The 21,276-nt window shown below is 39.1% G+C and overlaps 1 protein-coding gene across 7 annotated transcripts in view; it reads left to right on the forward strand.

Annotated features, from left to right (window-relative positions):
- The first annotated feature begins 308 nt into the window (after positions 1 to 308).
- The window catches only part of erc2 (ELKS/RAB6-interacting/CAST family member 2), a 64,031-nt gene continuing 43,063 nt past the window's right edge, over positions 309 to 21,276 (forward strand). For 5 of the 7 annotated variants that reach the window (XM_036152115.1, XM_012849613.3, XM_021308993.2 and 2 more), the window contains exons 1-3: positions 309 to 451; positions 7,875 to 8,687; positions 17,508 to 17,531. In XM_036152115.1, coding sequence (XP_036008008.1) covers positions 8,016 to 8,687; positions 17,508 to 17,531 — 696 coding nt within the window. In that variant the 5' untranslated portion in view covers positions 309 to 451; positions 7,875 to 8,015. The remainder of the gene's footprint in view (positions 452 to 7,874; positions 8,688 to 17,507; positions 17,532 to 21,276) is intronic. The other 2 variants (XM_036152118.1, XM_036152116.1) reach the window with 2 other exon arrangements.

Genomic DNA, 21,276 nt, shown 5'->3' on the forward strand with positions numbered 1-21,276 from the left:
TAAATACTACTGGGCAGTGGGCAGAGCATCCCAATCAAATAAAACAAGTTGTGGAGAAGTTGAAAGCGGGGCGTCAGTGTTTGGTCACCTGTACGAGTTGATTCTAAGGACCACATTAAGTAGCATAGCCTGTGTAAAAGATGTCATACATCTTTTACAACCTAACCATGGGTGTTAACATTAGCACCTACAGCTGATGGGAAACTGAGCGCAAGGCAGACCGGTCTCACCCCCACCCATCTCTGCCCCTGCACGTGATCCGCCCATCCCCTCCTGCCAGCTGCCACTTGCCGTATCGCAGCGCTGCTGCCCCCGGCCGTGTGGAGGAGGAGAGAGAGGCTGCCCGCTGCCCAATGACAGCGCAGGATGCCGGGAGAGGCTGCTGGGCTTGAATGGAGGCGACAAGATGCCGTCCAGAGCAACATAAGGAGACCAATTGACATCTGAAAAGGTATATCTGTATCTGTTGACGTTTTATCACCAAAAAGGTATTATACATTATATTAATCTTAGAAAGGACGGGGCCTGTAATGCGTAACGTGTCCGCTCGCGTTTTTTTTGTGTGTGCGCGTTTTTATGAGCTGGGGTAAAAAAAAAAAAAAAAAAAAAAAGCACAGGCTGTGTCCATTTAACCAAATCCTTCCCCGCACGTTTATTGAACCGAGACAATACCAGCCAGATGAATCCTGGGAAATCATATTTTATCAGAGTCGCGATATGGCGATGACAGGGTGCCGTTTTTTTTTTTTTTTTTAAATAAAGGTTCTCCTCACACGACAGGTTAGAGTGTTATTTCGGGCGAACATGTAGGCCCGGTGAGCTGTCAATTGCTCGGTCGTGCCCTCCTGGTCTTCATCAATTCAGCCTGGACATCAAAGCTGGCAACATATTTAAATTTATTGGGGCTATTATTTCTAAAGCAGCGATGTCTGTTAACGCTGGGATTGTGATGGCGTGAGTGGATGGGCCAATTTGGAGACATTAACATCTCATCCAATCCGCCGAGCGTTGAAGTCTGTGGGAAGCATGGAGGCGTCAGGCTCTGTCTGTAGTAGAATTCTTGATGAGGAGGCTGCATGTGTTGGTCCTGTGCTCGTTCATATAAATATCCGCCAATATTACCCTACATGTTTCCTGTTCTTCTATGTCGTACTACCCCATATGTGGTGTTATTTGGATGATGGCTTTTCAAACGTCATGACTGCCTCATTGAGCAACCGGCTTCCTTCTCCATGAGCAGTCCCTGTGGAAAAAAAAGCTTCGTTTCAGGACATCTGTATCGTCTCTGCTGTCTCCGCACAACTGCACTGCCTGAGATCATTTCCACATTGCCTTCACACTGGCATTTTTTGATCAGTAGTACATGTATGAAGCTACTGCAGCTCTCCCACCTCCAAAAACTGGGTGTACCAAAAAAAAAAAAAAAGGACATTGTGATCCAGGTTAAAAATAAATAAATTAATAAAAATCGTCTAACTCAGGATTTAGCCACTTGGAGCAGTGGTTTATAAAACTGGAGAAGTGAATCAACAAATGAATGATACGACTCATTGATCCGGGGTAGTACCACAAGGTTATGAGGCAATATAGCTCATTGCCCTGGGCAGCGCGGTCTTATGGCCCCTATACAAGTTTAAAAGGTGATATGGTCCTTAACCCAGGGTAGCATAGCCTTGTGGGCATAATGGAGCCATTGTTGTGTTGTTTGTGATCTAGTTTGTTTCAGAGGGGGCTATTTTCTAAATATATTTCATTGAAGTAGCTGGCATATTTTCATATTATCAGAGTTTTGTTTGTAAAGTCATCATTTAAGAATTTTTCTTGTCTTATCAGCAAGTGAGACACCAACTTAAATTCTGCCTAGATCCTCCTTCATCTTTTGACAGTTCACTGCTAATGCTTCTGTAATCAGCCTATTGGAAGGGCTTCAGGTCATTGTTCACCGGCATTTAAAAAAAAAGTATTTGTAAATTTAAGAACCAGTCATTTCCAAGATTCTCATTTTATATATTTGTACAGTTAAATTTTTCGACCACAAAAGGGAATAATATTAGCCAATAGGTTTATTGCAAACTCAGATTGCAAATGTTTCTTATAGTTACTGGTTGCAAAGATCATTAAATTCCTTTGCGCTGCTCAATAACAAATGAGGTAGCAAAAAAAGAAGCACAGCACAAAAGTGCTGAGAAGTGAAAGTAAAAGGCAAACTGCTGGAGAATTAAAACATTATTCTCCAATATGCCAACTCCTCTGCTCAGTCCGGCAGTAATTACCACATTAGTAGATTATTTATCTAAAGGTCTCTTTACTACTGAAAGGGTAATTAATGGGAGTGTGTAACACTGGGAACCATTGACAAACCTAAATGTTCCACTGGCTAAAATTGTGCAGAGGTCAGAAATGAGAAGAATGTATCTTAGTTTTGGTTTATAAAGGCAATTCAAGGCTAGGCAAGTTTATTTGTATAGCACATTTCAGCAACAAGATAATACAATTAAGCTTTTGCTTCTGTAGAGGTTATCATCATAAAGTTGTTTTATGAAATGAATAAAAAGAAAACCATTCGAGAATAATAGCACCCTCCACATTAATGGGAACCCCTACTGAAAAAAGCATAAAGAAGTCTTTAAATAATTTTGTCTATTGCAGTAACCGTTAAATATATGAAAAAATGTGAAGCTTTAATTTGAGTTTGTTTATTGAGGGGAAATCCTGCATCATAATTAATAGTTTTTCCCAACCAGTGACTATTCCTAGAAACCAAATGTAACTGAAGCATTTGTTGTTTAGGCTTTTTGATTTTAACTAGATACAACTTTTGTGGACATTTTCATGACCAGTCCATGACTTCCTTAAAAAAAAGCAGTTGTGACATGGAGACACATCGGCTCTCTTCAAGATGGGAAAGACAGAAGAACATGCCATTCAAAGTAAGAAGGATTCCTGTGGAGCCTTCAAGGGTTCTTGGGCTCACAGAGTCTCCATAAAAACCATTTGGTAACATATAAAATAAAATAAACGTCCTGTTTCTGCTTAAAATGTATGTTGAGTAACAATACATTTAGGGGATAATAATCACTTTTGATATGGTTTAATTTAAATAATGCCCTTCATATGCAAAGGGAACACAAACGTACTTTAACAAGGGGGGGGGGGGGGGTGGCAGCAGGCAAACAGCTGGTGTAAACATTAAAGAACCTCAACATTTAAACACAATAAGTGTAGAGAACAAAATGATTTTAAATGAACTTAAAGCCAAACTAAATGTGCAGTAAAATTGCAGACAAAATTAAATTAATGTAAAATTAGGAATGAGTATTTAAATGATAGAAGTCAGATTTAGACCAATCATTTAAGATAAAGTTAACCTTTCAAAACATCAATGATCTGTATTACCAGTTGTTTTTAAGCTGCCCTGAAAATCTACAAAAATAGCTAAAAAAGTAAAAATGGGAAAGTTTTGCTTTCATGCAGGTCTCAAATGAGCTGAGGGTGCAAGAAGCCCAGGAAACCCAAAGAACTCAAACAGTTTTGCATAGAACTTGACATCATCTTTTCCTATAAACCATCACTACATAAATGTTGTCAGTGTAAGAACATGTCACAGCAAAGACATGAAGTTATTTCAAGAATTTTTACGCATGGGTGTGTCAGTAAATGTGGAGGGTGCTGCATGTGCCTTTGTCAAGCAGCTGACATCTAATGCAAAATTAGCAATAATTGGAGAAAAACATGCAAACAGATAACCCAGCTGGAATTTTAAGCTAAAGTGTTGTAGTCACATCCAAGATTAGTGGCTCCGCAGCCACAAACTGCTGGTGTAATTTCCCAGTTAGTTACAGTTGTCCTGATATTTCTGTTACCCTTACAGTATAGCCAAAACAGGGAAGCAGAAAAAATGTTTGCTTTATTATGGGGTCTGGAATTGAAATTGTTTGAGGTATGGAAAGGGCTGTCGAAGGGGCAAAAACAATGGTGGAGTCACTCGCCGAATCAATGATCCATCAGGGGTTAGGTAGACAAAAGCTGACAAACCCTGACTCAAAGATGCTCCACAGGAGATGCAGCTTGACACATGAACTGATTTATCTACACTACCAGTGGATCAAAAAACAAACATGTGTTTAGCTTCTTCAGAAGTGTGCAGCAAGCTGGCTGGAACTTGTGCTGGCTGCTGTTTTTCCCACTGATATATTTACCCACCAGACCTCAATGATCTGCTCTGGCATCTTTTTTCAACTCGGATCTGCTCATTCTCATATATAATTTTACAGTCACTATAAAACGCTCTGCAGATTCTTTGATATACATTTTTTAAATTATTATTTATTTCCCAGTGTTGTGAAATAAATAATTAAAATAAATGGCAGTGCAGGAAGAGGCAAAAAATTCATTAAGTTAATAAAGTGCTTCCACCTGTGGTTAATAATAGATTACACAGTACAAAAGAAGAAACTGAGCATAGAGATGAGCAAAAGGACATTTTTAACAAATATGATCAAATGTAATTGTTGTCAGGATATATGAGCGCATAAAGAGAAAAACAAAAGTAGGTGTGTATCCTAATTAACATTCATACGTTTAACTAGAACTGAGAATTAAATTATATTTATGACTGCCTTTGTAACTTTTGGGAGTTTTTTTGTTGCTATCAAGGAGTATGAATTCCATAATTTGGCACACTTATACCAGATTGAGAATTGACCCCCAGAAAGGAGGTATTTAGTAGGGCTTAGTTCAAGAGCTTGCCTAGCTGAACAATTATGGACCTGTGAGGTGGTGAAGAAAACAAAGGAAATTCAAGATTATCCCCATTTAAGCATCACAGCATATATTGCCAGCCTTTATCTGTTGTTTTTTTATTTATTTAAAAACATTAAAGTACATGTTTTTTGAGGAATATAAAGAATTAAGATAGATAACATATTAAGCTGCATTCAATTAATAAAAAAATATGCATATCCATCTGCATCTTGTTGCAAATTAAAAATTTGTATATTTTATATTTTAGCATTTTCATGCCTGTGCTCCTATAACATTATTTACCTTATAGATGGCAATAACTTTGTTGTGATTCCCTTCAGATGACGCATTTGTTAGTACAGCTCAGCGATGCTGTCATGTGAAATTTTTGAGAATTGTGCACATCAAGGGGACCTGTTGACACACGGATTCCTCTGTGCATGAATCACGTCCCTTGAGGTAAAGATATACACAAATGACCACAAAAGTAGGACAGACCAAAATCCTTCAACTTGTCCCTATTGCTATATTTAGCCACAGTTTCTTTCATTGATATTTTGAAGATTTCTTTCCCTTTTCTGTGAAGCGGCAGGTGACTTGCCTGTGTTAGCCTAGACAGAAACACCATGGCAACCGAGTGTGAGAAGTGTCACCAGGAGGAGAGAAAGATGGAAATGTCTACACACACATGACTAACCTCCCATTTTAACCCCTTAGCTATGTCACTATTTTTCATCCTCAGACAGTTTGGAAAATTAACAGCCTCGGTTAGCGTCTTTGTCTTTGACATCTGTGTTTAATAGCTTTCAGTTTTTACCCTAAAAATATCGACCGCAGGGAACTAATGATACTCTCAGTTTAAATAAATCACAGCCTGTGATAGATTTGGAGATATATTAAAGCCACAGGACAGCATTAAATGGTCCAGGCATTATTACATAATTAAAAATTAAGGCTCCTGTATAATTTTTTTTTTTACCCAACAGGAAGAGCATAATTTTTAAAACTTGTAAATGTCTGCAAAATATATGCCTAGCAGGTGGGCTGTAGAACTTTATTTGACTTTTTATGTCTAAAAGATAAATAAAAGTTCTACAGCCCACCTGTTAGGCCTATCTTCGTCAAAAAAACGTATGTTGAATAAATTTGGTGGTTTCTGATCTTTTTCTTTGAGTGTTTTAACAACCAATGTAAGTCTCAGATCAAAGACACGTTTGGTCCAGTCGACCTTACGGTTATATTGTGAGCAGAACTGCATCAGCAAATATTTATCAGTTCATTTATGAGACAAGACAGTGGTGCAGAAATGTTGCTTAATTTCTTGTTCAATATGTCTCTATATCTCAGGCCTATTGATCTTTACTGGATTTTCTTACCTTCTTTTTTTCCTTGTATTTCCATGTACAACATTCTGCAAACACATAAAATTGGCATCTTGGGGAACTATTTAATAGCTTAGCTAAATATGTGTTTATAACAGTAGCATAATCTCATACTGAGGTTTGAGTACATTCTTTCTGTGGGGGAAAAAAAGATTAATTTAATTTTTGCCATGCATTTTGCTTCAGTAGGATAGAACTGAATCTTCTCCAATAAGATTTCACAAGGTAGGAGCATACAGTGAGAGCCTGACTTTGACTATGCCTCTTTGTAGCATCTCTTTAGATTGTCTTAAGTCCTCTCTATTCTCTTTTCCTCAGCTGACCTCACCTCACGATGGCACCATTACTGTGCCTTCACCATGCCTGGTGAATCATTTCTATGTCGATTCGCTTATTTGTCTTACAACCAACTGCGATTATTCCACTTCAGTGTTTTCGCAAATCTACCAGATTTCTAGATAGAATGTTGTCGTATTTCAAAGTTTTAACTGTCCACTGCACTCGAAGAAGATTCTCAGGGGATTTAGAGTGAAAACTGGCCCACAGTATCACAGATTTTCCACCATGCTAAAAAGTGGTGCTTTCATCAACATTCATTTTTTTTTTTATTTCAAGCCAAGCCCACATGCAGTGTCTGTTGCCAGTGTCATCTGAAAAAGATGTACCATTACAGGTAAAGTCCTAGCTGCAGTGATCAAAGTTTTCATGTTTATGTTTTTGGGAGTAGCACAAACAATACAACCAGATTCATTGCAGATTTATCTTTACCTCCATTTCCATCCTCCATCCCATTTTAAACTATGCATGTTAGCAACTGTTAGATTTTGTCCAAATCCATCCTTTTTTGTCACAGTTTTAGTTGTATTTAAGTTTTGAATTATTGCTCTTACTATAGATAAATTAACTTTAAAGCCATATACCGAATTTTGAAGCCACTTCCTGACTTGTAAAGAAGTCAGGAAGTGGCAACCATCTGGTAGTCTATAATGGCATGTTCCCTTGTCCTTCCAATTTTGAGGACTGGCTATTGAAACTGTAACTTTTAAATCTCAGGGAAACGGGAAGTTATGACTCACTAATTAAAGGTTCCTACACACATTTTTGTGGTGTGAGATTACGCTACTGGAACAAATGCTGACTTTACTTCAAGGCTTTCTCCACATCTCAATGAGTGCCAATAAATGTGTTTGATCCTTTATATGATAACTACTTAAAAAAGTAACTTGAGAGACAACACTTCACAGATGATAATGAGCTGAGGAGTTTGAAATCACTTGCTAAACTGCTAATTGGATCTGTGCTGTATGCTGCTGGATGTGCTGAATCTGATAATTAATAATCAGATGGTTCTTAAGTGATTAAAAATGTACTGACCTTTAGTAGAACATGCTCTTTAACATCTAATACACTTTCTATGGAAATCATTGTTTACTCTGATAAAATAAAACTGGCTATCATGATTCAGACCAGAGAAATGTGAGCCTGTAAAGCTATATTTTAATCATTGTCGAGATCTACTACAGATAAATGTTAGTCTGTGAGACATATGGATGGTGTTGTGGAGATTTCTGCAGGCTATTTGAAATTAGAACCTCGTAAATTGGGGCAGCTTGTCGCCTGCATTGACTAATACAATCTTAAAGCTAATATAACATTTCGTTTTCCATCTAGAGCTTGACGTTAGGTGTGGAATATGTTGTTTTGAGTAATGTTGTTTCTCTGACAGATGCTTATCCCCTGTTTCCTCAGATCTGACTTTGAGCTGACCAAACCCACGATTCAGACATGAAATAAGTCATCCATGTTTGGCTGAAAAAAGTCAGAGCAGTCTCATTTGAGCACGCCCCTGTTAAAGGACCCTCTGGTGGCTACCCCTCTGAATCACGGGACATGTACGGCAGTGCCAGAGCTGTAGGTCATGTAGAGAGCAGCCCTGTTCGGTCCCCGCGCCTTCCAAGGTCTCCCAGACTGGGCCATCGAAGGGCACACAGCGGGAGCGGGGGTGGTGCGGGGTGCAAGACCCTCTCCATGGAGAACATCCAATCTCTCAACGCTGCCTATGCTACTTCAGGGCCCATGTACCTGAGTGACCACGAGGGCGTGGGCTCCACTGCCACCTACCCAAAAGGCACCATGACTCTGGGTCGCGCCACCAGCCGGGCCATGTACGGGGGCCGCGTCACAGCCATGGGCAGCAGCCCCAATATTGCTTCAGTGGGGCTGCCTCATGCTGACCTTCTGTCTTACAGTGACCTGGGCTCCCTCTCCATGCTGCACGCTCACCACCACCAGGGGGTGCCCTCGGCTCTGCTCAGGCAGGCCGTGCGGAGCAGTGGTGGCGAGCTGCTGGAGATGCAGGCCCAGCTCAGGGAGATGCAGAGGGAGAATGAGATGCTGCGGCGAGAGCTTGACCTGAAGGAGAGTAAGTTGGGATCGTCCACCAACAGCATTAAGAGCTTCTGGAGTCCCGAGTTGAAGAAGGAGAGGATCATGAGGAAAGAGGAGGCAGCTCGCACGTCCATCCTGAAGGAGCAGATGAGAGTCACTCACGAGGAGAATCAGGTGAGACCACTCCTCTCTGAGCTGTCATAATCCACTTATTACTGCAGTGGATTTCACTCGCTGCTTATTTGTCTGCTCATTTTGCACAGCTTTGATCTCTGCTTTCACCACCCTGTTTTTTGCAAATAACCACAGCCATCCTCACTTATATATTAAAAAAACAACAACAACAGTTAGTTCTGTTTTTTACAGATTTGCAAAACCTTTCTGGAAAGACGTTCTTTTAAGCACATAAACATCTCATCATCTGGTGAAGATTCAAAATCACTTTAGCCACAGAAAATACACTGAAACTAAACAGGAATAGAGCTGAAATTTGAACTTTCAGTTATTTATGGCTCAGAGAAAAGTATGATGACCCTGCTGACAGGTGTATTGAACCTAACGCAGCCTGGCCCCGATATCGCTTAATTTTCGTTTATTTTCACAGGTTCAGCAGATTGGCCCCAAGAGGGGAGATGTCAAAAGGGTTTTTTCTGCTTACCTCAGTGTGGGGGTGTAGTCATGACCCAGTTAAATCACTTACTGACAGGAATAGGCACAAGGCCCAGAGACAAATGTCAAGGACACTTAAACACTCCCCGTCTGTCTTCCTTTGCTTTCTCTTTATATGCTCTGACTTTTATCATCTCACAGTGTTTACTTTAGTTCATTTTGCCATTGCTACAAATGCTTTATCATATATTTGTCTATTTTAATTGATCATCCTCATGTAAAGGTAGCCGGGCATCCCTTTCGTGTCATTTCAGAACTCACCTGCTGGATTGTTAATAGTCTTCCTTCTGGTGGTGCAGACTGAACGCAAAGCCTTTGGTTTAGTGGGATCTATCAGCTGCAATGGGAAATGCATGACACATTGCGATTGTGTAGAATGTGGGTATGGTCTTGCTATGGTGGCTAGGGTGAGATTTTCAATATAGTATAAAAAAAGTCTGGGTCATGATACATCATACTGAAAAATGCTTTAAGCTGTTTAAAGTCAAGCGCTTTGTACAGGGCACTGTGTCTGCTCCAGTTTTGTTTTCATACACTGAACAGGCACTAGATTAGTCATTACTCTACCCTGCAAGGTCCCAGCTTAATGCTATCAGTAGTTTCTTCTTGATCCTGTTGATCTTCTCATGGGTGCTGGAAAAAAGACAATGTTTTGCTTCTGTGCATCGCAAACATAACCATACTCTGAACATTTCATTACCGTTTTTGTATTTTTGGTGCATTTGTTGGAGGATTTATATGATATAACAATGCAAAGCAATGCATAATTGAAAAGTGGAAGACAAATAATACATAGCTTTAAAACTATTTTTTCATAGATGAATATCTAAAATGTGTGATGTGCATTTGGATTCCGCCCCGTTTACTCTGATACCCATGAACGATTTTTAGTGCAACCAAATACTTTCAGAAGTAACCTTATTAGTAAGGAAATTCTAGCTGTGTGTAATTTGAACTCAGTATAAATGCAGCTGTTCTGTGAAAGCACCATCAAGACAAAGAAACACAGTAGACAGGCCAGGAGTAAAGTGGTGAAGAAGCTTAAATTACAAAACCATATCTAGCCTTGAGCATCATACAGGGCACTGCTCAATAATCGTGTGGAAATGGATGGACTGAGCTAAATGCAGGGCAAACCTTGATTTATTGTTGCCTCTCAGCCCCTCCTTTGCCTCTGTTCAGGGGTGCACCTAAGAGCAACTTGTTTTATTAGGGTCTCTTTAACTCTAAGGGAAGCACTTCACACTCTGCCCCCTTCCAGGTTGCAGAGTGCTCCACTTCACCCCTTTTGGCCATTTTTGTTGTATGCTGGGGGACATTGTAATGATTTGTGTGGGTTAATACACTCAACAAGCCAATATTTTCATTTATCCACTTTTGGCATTCTTGAGCTTGAACTACAATTTTGTGCCAGAAAAATAAAAATGGTGGATTCACAATGGTTAGAAGGAAGTCCATAACCATGTTTAGTAGTTCTGCAGCAAATACTGTGTCATAATTGTAAAAAAACAAAAACCATAACAGTGAACAGAGAAAACTGAACAACTTGAAAATATGACTCAAACAAAATGTAAAGGAATCTACGCAGCTCCTGGAGAGACTACATTAAACATTTCTATACTCCTAGAGAGTACACAACAAAATGTAGTGAAGGGCTTAAAATGTGGATTTTCCATGATATGTCCACTTTAAAAGATTGACGTTCACAGACGATCCCATCTTAACTGAGCCTAAAACTAATTTGCAAAGAAAAAAACAGCAAAAACTTTAATGTTTAGAAGTAAAAACTGTTAGACATACCCCAAAATACTTCCAGACAAAATTGCTATAAAAGTTGGTAGAATACAAACTGGCGTAGCACATATTTACATTTATCTCTTCTCTTTTGTTTAACACAAAACATATATTGTTTTGTCTCTTAAATCACAGTTTTGAGCTGCTTGTGTTGGTCTGTCAAATAAAATGTAATAAAATACATTGAAGGTTGTGTCGCAACGTGAAAATTTGTAAACAACTTCTGGGGGCATGAATACTTCTCTAGCGGTTTTTATTCTGGATGTGTATGCCTTGGAACAGGACTGATAACAGGCAGTCACTTATGGTCTCTGCTCTGGTCTGGTCTCTGCCTCTGGTCTTACTTATTAAGACCACAGGCAATTTAATTATTTTGTATCTTCATGATTTGCACAAATCTGACTCAGTGTTAAAGCTGATTCTGCTCTGTCACTGACAGGACCAAAGCAGTTCAGCTTTTCACATTTCTTTCTAAAGAGCTGTTAAATCTTCACTGTGATATTTTTAGTTAGCACTCATAGAGTTTCGGAGCTGAATGTGTCCGGCAGATTATGAAAGCTATTCACGGAGGGTTTCCATGGCTTCATCCTTGAATCAAAGAGCGGACTCGGTGTTTGCTCTCCCCCGACGTCGAGTGATATTTATATTCCTCCTGGTAGGGTTCAATAATGTAGTATGGCAGCTAATAAAAGGCAGATGTGCCTTGTTGCTATAATTGGTCCATTCTAACTTGATTTCTGGGCTCTGAGGCGTGCTTACATAAGTGTATACTTACGGTCTGTTGGTTTGGTCACACCCACTGGGCTTACTGAGAGGCTGACTGAGGAGCAAATTGCCTCATTAATAATGGAGGAATTTCAAGCCAGTCATTGCGCCTGTCTTCTAGCACCACTTTTTACAATTGCATCAGGTGCCTTAGGCCCCTGTTAGTTTGAACAAATGCCATGCATCATTTATCATGTGAAAATCAGGATCTGGGTGTGTGGTTCTTTTTGTAAACTCTTCTAATATGACATTTGGCGATTAGAGTGTTTAAGGCTCAGGCATTATTTTCTGAGTAAACACCACCCACTGCCTGCAGAACCTCAGCCTTAAACAGGGAAGGCGATGGCTAGCGGTAATGATTTGCGGGATAATTTTTCATGCGGTAGATTTTTATTGTACAGGACAACTGATTTTGTTTTCGTTAAATTGAGCAGAATTTTTGTTGTCATGCCGAAGCTGTATGAAAGCTGCTGGAGGCGAGTGTGTGAGCTAGAGCATACCATATCTGACTAAGCCATGGCCGCTGCTGCTCAGCTGCCCGGTCAGCCCTGATCAACGGTCCTCACAAAAATAGAGCTCACTTTGTTCCTTCTGCACATGCATGCAAGGATTGTAATAGAGCATGCACATTGTAGTAAAGCATGCACATTCCACCAAAACGTTTTTTGTGTTTGAAGGCGTGCCTAAAGCATTTATGCTTCTATTCATTTGAGGGTTATCTGTGGTGTGTGAGGGTGAAAATTTAATTAGAGGTAGCTCCCTTGCTGGAATGTGCAGCACTTTAATCAGACCAGTGTGCTTCACGTGTGAGCGTTGACGTCACAGCTTTTTGTTTACACACCGTTTATAATTCAGGTGGGAAAAGTACTGCAAGTTGACTTGGCTATTTTCAGTCGAAGCTATTGCCGTCACATGCAAATGATGATACATTTTTCACCGATAACAACCTTTAACTTTTAGCTTGCCTTACAGTGCCTTGAAAAAGTATTAATACCCCGTTTTACCAAATATGTCAATGTATTTTGTAGATATTGCATGTAATGGACAACACAAAGTATTTCACAGCCAACAATCTGAAAAGTGAATTGTGTATTTGTTTTATCCATTCCTTGTACTCTTGTACTCCAAAAGTTTATAAATTCTAACCAATGAAAATCTTGGGGCAAAAATATTATGGAACAAGTACAAACCTACCGTCTGCATAAACAGACAGGCTGGTTAATGATATAGTTAACCTGACAAGAAGCGAATAAGCCCATGGCAATTCTGGACAAACTGCAGGGATCCCCTGCTCAAGGCAGGGGGGGGTGGGGGGGTCTGTTGACAAGACAAGTATTAATCATGCACTCCATAGGTCTCCATGAGTAGCAAGAAAAAAATCACCTTTGCAGGTTGTATCAAGGTATGTAGGAGACGTAGCAAAATAGCAAAAAAATGGGCTTTGGTGAGCTATGGGACCAATATTGAACATTTTGCCCTATATACAAAATGCCATATGCAGTAGAAACTACAACTAAAAGTGACCTGAACCCATATCTTGTGTCTACCCACAGCACAATGAAAGAAACGACATTAACGACATTAGTAGTAGAAGCAGCCCTCTGGGTTTGATGCTACCATAAGCACCCCCGGTGGTGATCTGTGCTGAAACCAAAACCTAGATTCATTGCTCACATGATACAAGGCCACACATCTTCAGTCAGTGTCTTCATGGTGCCAATAGAAATGCTACCTGCAATGAGCAGTGAACCCAAAGTCCAGTAAATATACCAGTAGTCAAGAAACTGTATGGAAGGATGCAGGGAGTTGTATTAGGATCGTTGTAGGATCACAGGGTCCCCATAGCTTGTTTCACAACATGAAGATCTTTTTTAGGCGTAGTCTTTCATGGTTGAAGAAATCCCTAGCAATGTGTGTGGGTGCTGTCCTGTACAAACCGGTTCCAGCATGGCAGACCCAGCCAGAGGTTCTTGGATAAAATACGAGTAAAACAGAAAAGGTAGTATAAATCTAAAAAGAGGGTTTATTTCAGTGTACACGATTGCATTGTTTAACTTCTTAGACTCTCCGAGTTCTGCAGTCACACCACTTGTAACTTTGTGCTAACTGAGTGTAGGTGATGAAATGCAGCATTTGCTTGTGTGGTGTGGGTGTAATTGTGTATTGTCAGCCATCACGACACACTACACAGAGATTAGAAATGGTGTGAACAGTAGGCTTCTACGGCGCAGTAGCTGTGGAGCTGTTCATTTATTCTCACAAAAACAGTATCTCCGAAGCATATAAAGCATTACGTGCAGCACAGTTTGTTCCTGTGTCACCTGATGGTTAATTCTGGAGCAGGGGTCGTGATCTAATTCCTGAACTCCCAAAATTATGAGGTTAGACATTTTCCCTGTAGGGAAATGCCATAGTCTGTGTACAGTATTACACAGGGCCTTCCAAAAGTATTAATTCTTTGCAAACGTTTTCTGCTTTTTGTCATATAGCAACTACAGGCTTCAATATAATTTATTTTTTAATAATTTCTTTTGTGGTAGACCTACATGATTTACCAAATAACTATGGACTAAAATTATATTGATACATGGTTTAATACAAAAAAATAAACTACAAAACTTTAGTGTGTGTTGTACATTGATTTTTACATCTGTAATTCTTTTAGGATGTCTTTACCCAATCTTCATTGCAAAATAGCTGAAACTCAGGATGTAGGGCGTCTGTGAGCATCAGTTCTCAACTCTTGCCACACATTCTCATTTGGATATAGGTCTGGACTTTAACTAGGCCATTCTAACACATGAAAATGCTTTGAATCTAAAAAATTCAGCTTTAAATCTGGCTGTATGGTTGTCATGCTGCTGAACATGGAACCTCTGCTCCAGTCTCAAGCCTTTTGCTGCCTTATACAGGTTTTCGCTTAGGACTGCCCTGTATTTAGCTCCATCTAGCTCTAAACTGGCAACTACAAAAAAAAGCATCCCAAAATATGTTGCTTCCACCACCATGTTTTACTGTGAGGATGGTATGCTGAGGATCATGTGTTTGGGGTCAGTTTCCACCACACTTTCCATGTAGGCCTGAAACTCCAGCTTTGGTCATATATGGCCAAAGCACTTTCTTCCACTCTGTGTCCCCTGCATGTCTTGTAGTAAACTAAAAACAGCATGTTTTACTCTTAACAAAGGCCTTTCTTTTGCCACTCTTCCATAAAAGCTAGATTTTTGGAGTGGACACCTTGGACTAAACATCTCTTAGCTGTATTCCTGTAAAAGGAGTTTCAGTTGCAATGGATGTTCCCTGATTAAAGTACATTCAAATAAGATTTGATTGCATTTAAGAATTATTTCTGGAGGCACCAGCTTTTATCTAAAGGTTTCAGAGTAAAAGGGAGTGAATACAAATGCACAGACTAGCTTTTTTAAATTTTCTTTCAGAAAAAAGTAGAAAACCATGTATTATTTTCCTTCCACATAATGTTTCTGTTCATATTCTGTGTCCCAATAAATACAGAGGAGTTAATGGTTTTAATATGAGGAACTGAACAAAAATTCAAGAGGTCTGAATATTTTTGCAATCAATAGAAGAGAAATATTTGGTGCTTTGGTCCAAATATTAATACACACCCCTGCATTTGTACAGCATATATTGAAATTTTAAAAACTGTATTGAAATTATAGTTTAGTTGCTTGGTGTGTCAGATTGTTTGGCAAAATAAATCTTGTTGTTGCTCTAAAAAGATAATTTTGCTGCATTCTAAAGCTCAATTAATTAAAGAGGGGAGATCAAGTTTTTCTACAAATAAAAGTTATTAACACTAACCCAGGTGTATAATGCTCTCCTAGTCTTAAAATGACAATGTCAATCATTCATTCTGTTACCTTTGATTTTCCCTTTGTAATCTCTCATGGTAATTGACTAGGGAGACGCTAAAGGTCTTCTATGTGCACTACTCGCCCAGGTAAATCTTACCCCTACAAGTCAGACGTAGTAACCCGTCTGCTAAATTACCACAATGTTTTGTTAAGGCATTTATATGGCAGAAGCCAGAACCTGACTCAGGGTGTGACGTTACCCTCGGAAGGTTTCTCTGTTTCTGCACCACAAGATTTATGACAGCTAGTTACCCCTGGCTGGCCCAGGTGTCAGTAAGATAAGGAGACATAGCAGCTTAACGTCAATGCACGGTGCCGGGAAACTCTCTGGGATCTTACCGTCAAGGTGTTCAGCAATAAAAAGTGAAGTCTCATAGGGCAGGGTGACCACGACGCCAGTATCAGCTGAGTCATGACCAGTTCACACAAACAGCTACACCTCAACTGCGGCTGACGTGGAGGAACGGGAAGGATGGCTGTACAGTGATTTTAAGTCACAGTTCAATTATGCAGATGGAGTCACTGGACTGTTTCCTGCAGTTTGGTTTCCAAGACAGGAGCTTATTGATCAGTGAAGGATGGGGATTAAAAATGAGACAAATAGAGGAGAACATTTGTGGTTTCTTCTGAATTGTGCACACTTTAATCAAAAGCTGGACTGCATTAGTATTACTAGCTTGTAGTTAAAACAATCAACAACAAACATAAATGTTTGATATATTGTATTCTCTTTGCATTTACAAAATATTTGTTGTAAATCTTAGATTCCTGTTTGGGACCAATAATTTTTATTTCTTATTTTTAGGGTTTTGTCTGTGTATGAATCCTTCCATATATTTTTTTGTGATGAGAGTTAGACCAGGAGACGTTCAATGTTAAAATAGGACTCAAGCGTTTTCGTGCTGCATCACTTTCTGTTGCTGCCTGTACCAAAGGCCAATGACTCAGAGAGGGGGTGTTGACTGAAACAGCCTGTCATGGTAGCAGTCAGCAGAAAATTCCGTCAGCTTTTACTGCTAATGCAAACACTGCCCCCCGGTGGTTAAACAAGCACATGGTAAACACGTTCAAATGATTGTCTTGTTTCTTTAGGTCAGACTTTTAAAGTGTTTAATTATTTTTGACATCCTCCTGTAAAAAAAATTATTCCTATAAACTGTCAAAGCCAAGGCCAAGTTCTTCTAAAGTCTTGCTCAGTCAACAGAAGTTTAAAAAATACTCCTAAATAATAATGTTTACCCTTCACATAAAACTATAGAGCAATTCTAAATTATTTTCATTTGAGCACATGATAATTTATTCATGTTTCTGTTTCATTTTCTGTTAATCTACTTAATTTACTCAGTTGTTGCTTTTATTAATTTTAACTTAGTGCTTCTACCACTCATTTCATCTCTAATTTTTTAACCTAGGATCAGTAAATATATTTTTATGTTTTTTTTTTGGAAAAATACTTTAACCACTTCAAGTTATTTTTAAGATGTCTTTCCAGAAAGGTTATTCAGCTTAAGCAATATTTAGTTGGTAAATGGGGAATCTGTTTCTTATGGCAGATATTTAGGCTTGTTATGAAAGAAAACAATAATAATACTCAGCTTGATTAAATCTATTGGTAATCCCTGATTTAGCTTTCTTAAAATAAATTGGGTTAATTATTTAAAAAATGTAACAATTTTTGTCCTTTTTCTTAATATGACAAGAAAAAAAAGTGTGCTATAAAAAAAGTTTGGTTGTATATTTGCTTTGCTTCCTGCAAGGCTGAAAAACTAGCAGTTCTCATTTAGGATTTTTCTGCTTTGTGTTTGTCATCCGTTTCTGTTGCATCAAGCTCTGACGCTCTGTTTTCACCACACATCTGTATTCTTCTGTTCATTCTGTTCATGCTCTGCAGCTGCTGGATGCCAGGAGAACCAAGGTTTGTCCCTATGTTTGCACCGTGTGTCGTGTGCACAACATAGAGTCACCTTTTGTGTGCCGTGTATTTTTTCCAGATACCTGACGAGTCCTTTGTCTCTGAACCCTTTAAACCTCCTTGAAGAACTGAATGATTTCCCCTCAGTCCCTCGGTTCAGCCGTCCTCTTTACCCCTCAAACCCTTACATGTTTCAACACAGGGACCAGGAAAACAAAGTGATGTTGTTGCTCCATGCCACTGTAAGAATACAAACCATGCAACTATAGCCTGGGAACATGGATGATTTCAGGAGAAAAAAATATGTTTTTCTTCGCTAAAAACCTGAAACCTGGGCTATTTTCTGGATGGATCTCAGTTTCATTTTCTTATTCACTCTGTTGGAGGAAAGTTGTACTTCTGGTTAAACTGAATCCCTTGCCAGAAACCTTGTACAAATATATTTCCAGCCAATAAAATACACATGGGAGAGAAAGTAAATGGAAGGGGACTAGTGTTACAGAGCAAACCCTTTACCATATAACCTTATAGGACCTCCTGGTAAATTTGTGTGAAAAGCCTTCAAATCAAAGCCTTCATCATTTTATTGCAGAAAAATTACACCTTCAATTTGAGTACATTGAGATAAAATACACATGAGAAAATGTCAAATCACTGGTGGATATTTCCCTTTCAGGTTGCCAGCTGTTAAAACAGGGATGAAAAGAGAACATCTTCTCAATAAGACCCATGTGCTGACTTGTCAGGAAATGGCTGCAAGAAACTATGACAATCATCTCCCAAGCTCACTTTTAGGGAACTGCTGCAGAACCTCATCTATGTAGTCCTTTTATTATTGATCAAGTCAATGACTCCAAACAAGACAGCAATGTAACAGCGAAAGTAAAATACCCTGTCATGATGCAGCTGAACAAACACCCTTTACCCCCATAAATAACTATACATTCATACATACCATTAGCTGATGTTTGACAAAATGAGCTTCATCTTAACATTTAGACTCTTGTAACAAATGTTTTGTTGTCAACATATAAATGACCAGATAGGAAACCAAGTAACAAAAGTTTAAGATTTGTCTTTTATGCAAAGAAAAAAAACTCTGGATGGGTCTGGAGCAAAATGTAGTTTAGTGATGCTGTGGGCTTGTTTCTCCTTCTAAAGCCTTGGATAACTTATGGCATTGGGGACTATATGAAATATACATTTGTCCACTACTCTACATTTTATTTCAAGAAGAAAAATACATTTCTATAGAGGCTTTTTACACATCTTTAACAGGGGTGCCGATAAAAATGGAGGTGGCACAGAACTTCACCACATGTCCTTGAAATTCAATTGCAGGAATATCTGACAACTTTTTCCAAAAACAATCCTCAATGTAGTATTTCGCTATGGCTGTTTACCTTGATTGACCCTTTAGACTTCCCCTTATACCATAACAAAAATGTTTTCACAGAATTGGGACATAAATATAATAAGTTGTTCAGTTAATAACTTTGCACTGATTTGAAGTTGGTCTTTATTCTAATAGTGTAACATCAGAAATACTTTAATGATTACTGAACCCAGACACTAGCAACTATATTCAGTCCCAAATTGTCGTCTTGATAAATAGGACTCAACATGTAACAGGCAAGCAAAACTTTGGACCCAAAAAACTCGTTGACACATCAAAAAGAAATAATTAATGGTCTTTATTCAGAACCCAGGAAAAAGGCAGCTCGGGACACTGGATTGCAGAAACACCACAGATCAGGAGCAGAGAGGGAGGGTTAGAGGTTGTGGAATGGCAGAATGGACACATCTTATTTGCTTTTAGATGAACCAACATGTCGGGGGAATCCAGAAGGAACAATTAAAATATGAGATGGTTTTTGAGCTGCATGTCCAGTTCCAGGTTCTCAGGAGCCAATCTCTGGTCACATAAACACACAAGTCCGGCAGGAAAAGAGGAGTTGTGAAAACAGGTGAGGGTCAGAAACCATTAAATCAGTCACAGTAGTAGAATCCAGGCTGGGAACAAGCAAAGAGCTGGGGTCCAGAAGGCAGAAAGTTAGGTCGTGATAGTTCTTGCTTGGCTTGAATTTAGAGGGCTAGATTTCTTCCACATGGAGCTTCAGACAATCTGACAACTCCGACGAGTTGTGAAGAAGCTTAAATCCTGGAGAGTCATAGTGGAGCTAGTTAGGTAGAGACAGGTGAGCATGGCTAACTGATTGGAGGGCCGTGCAGTGAGTCACAAAACAGTCCAGACAGTCCTGGCATCATGAAGTCATTAAAAGGGCCAGTTAGACATGTATAGATGATACTTTTGATTTCATTTAATTTCAATTCACATAGAAATATAACAAAATGCACAGTAACATAAAAGTAGCACCCTTAGACCCAGTTTATACAGTTTATCTGGAAAAAAGTTTATATTGTGGTGAGTTACACTGTAAACTCTCATAATTCTGCATCACTTTTTCTCTTTTTGGACATTTCTAGGTTGTTTTAATGTGTTGTGGGAAAACTGACATCTAGTGGCAGGATGCTGTTACTACATTATTTAAAAAATCAACATTCGCTACAGGAGGTAGTTTTAGTCACTTTGTACTATTTAAAATGATATATGCTTTATGATATGCCTTTTTTGACTCTTGAGGGCAAGATAAATTGCCTTGATGGGCCAGATTCGGCCCGCGGGGATTGAGCTTGACACGTGCATTATGAGATACACTTGTTCAATTGCTTGTAAGGAAGAATAGCAAATCAGTCAATCCTGTTTCAGCAGTTCATTCCATTTACAAGTTAATGTGTTGAGGACAACTTGATGAAGTCCAGACTAAGTATCAAAATAAAAGAGAAAGGAGTATCTAAATGTCTTGGAAAGTGGCAGGAATGTTGGTTCCCAATGACTTGTTTCAGTATTTCAGAAACTGCTTATCTAATGTAATTTTCATGCCCAGTCATCAGTCTCATTTAGAGAATAGTTCAAAAGTAATAAAATATCCTATACACATCAGTTGTGTGAAGGGAATTCCTGGTTAATGTCAGAAGTCAGAGAATGGACCATCAATTATCCAGGCAATATAACTAGAAAATCAGTTCTTAAGGGAGAACATGTCCAACTTTGAGGCAGATGGGCTACATTAGCACAAGACCACACCAGGTTGCACGTCTGTCAGTCAATGACATGAAACTGAGGCTACAACTCCCACAGGGTCACCAAACCTTCACACAGAGGTGGTACAAACATTGCTTGATTTGATGAAATGTCTTTAGCTTCAACATTAAGATGAGCTCAAAGTTAGGTGCCAACAACATGAAAGCATGGATGTAATCCTTCCTTGTCTCCTGCCACCATGCCACAAAGCCACAAATAAAGTAGCCAGCTCTGAAGGTAAAAAAAGGCCTGGTCCATTGCGATCAATGTGTAGTTAATAAATAGCAGTGAGTGTTTACTATGCATTCAGTTTAGCACTTACTGAGTCACCAAATCTTACGAATCATGCTATTTTTCTGTTGATCATAGATTTAATGCTCATGGTGACTATTTTGTGAGTCTTTAAAAGACTCCCTAAATCACGTTAGGAAGAGTTCTTACAATTTTATTATTATATCACAGTAATTCCATTAACTGAGCATCGTTGATCAATGTTTTTACTGGTTTGAAGCTGACATTACTCCCTGAATGCAGATGTCGTAATAGGTGTTTTACTACTATGTAATCGATCCTGGGGCTCCTGCTATCAAGTGCACCAATAAT

This window comes from Fundulus heteroclitus, chromosome 20 (genome assembly GCF_011125445.2).
Source record: "Fundulus heteroclitus isolate FHET01 chromosome 20, MU-UCD_Fhet_4.1, whole genome shotgun sequence".
NCBI lineage: Eukaryota > Metazoa > Chordata > Actinopteri > Cyprinodontiformes > Fundulidae > Fundulus > Fundulus heteroclitus.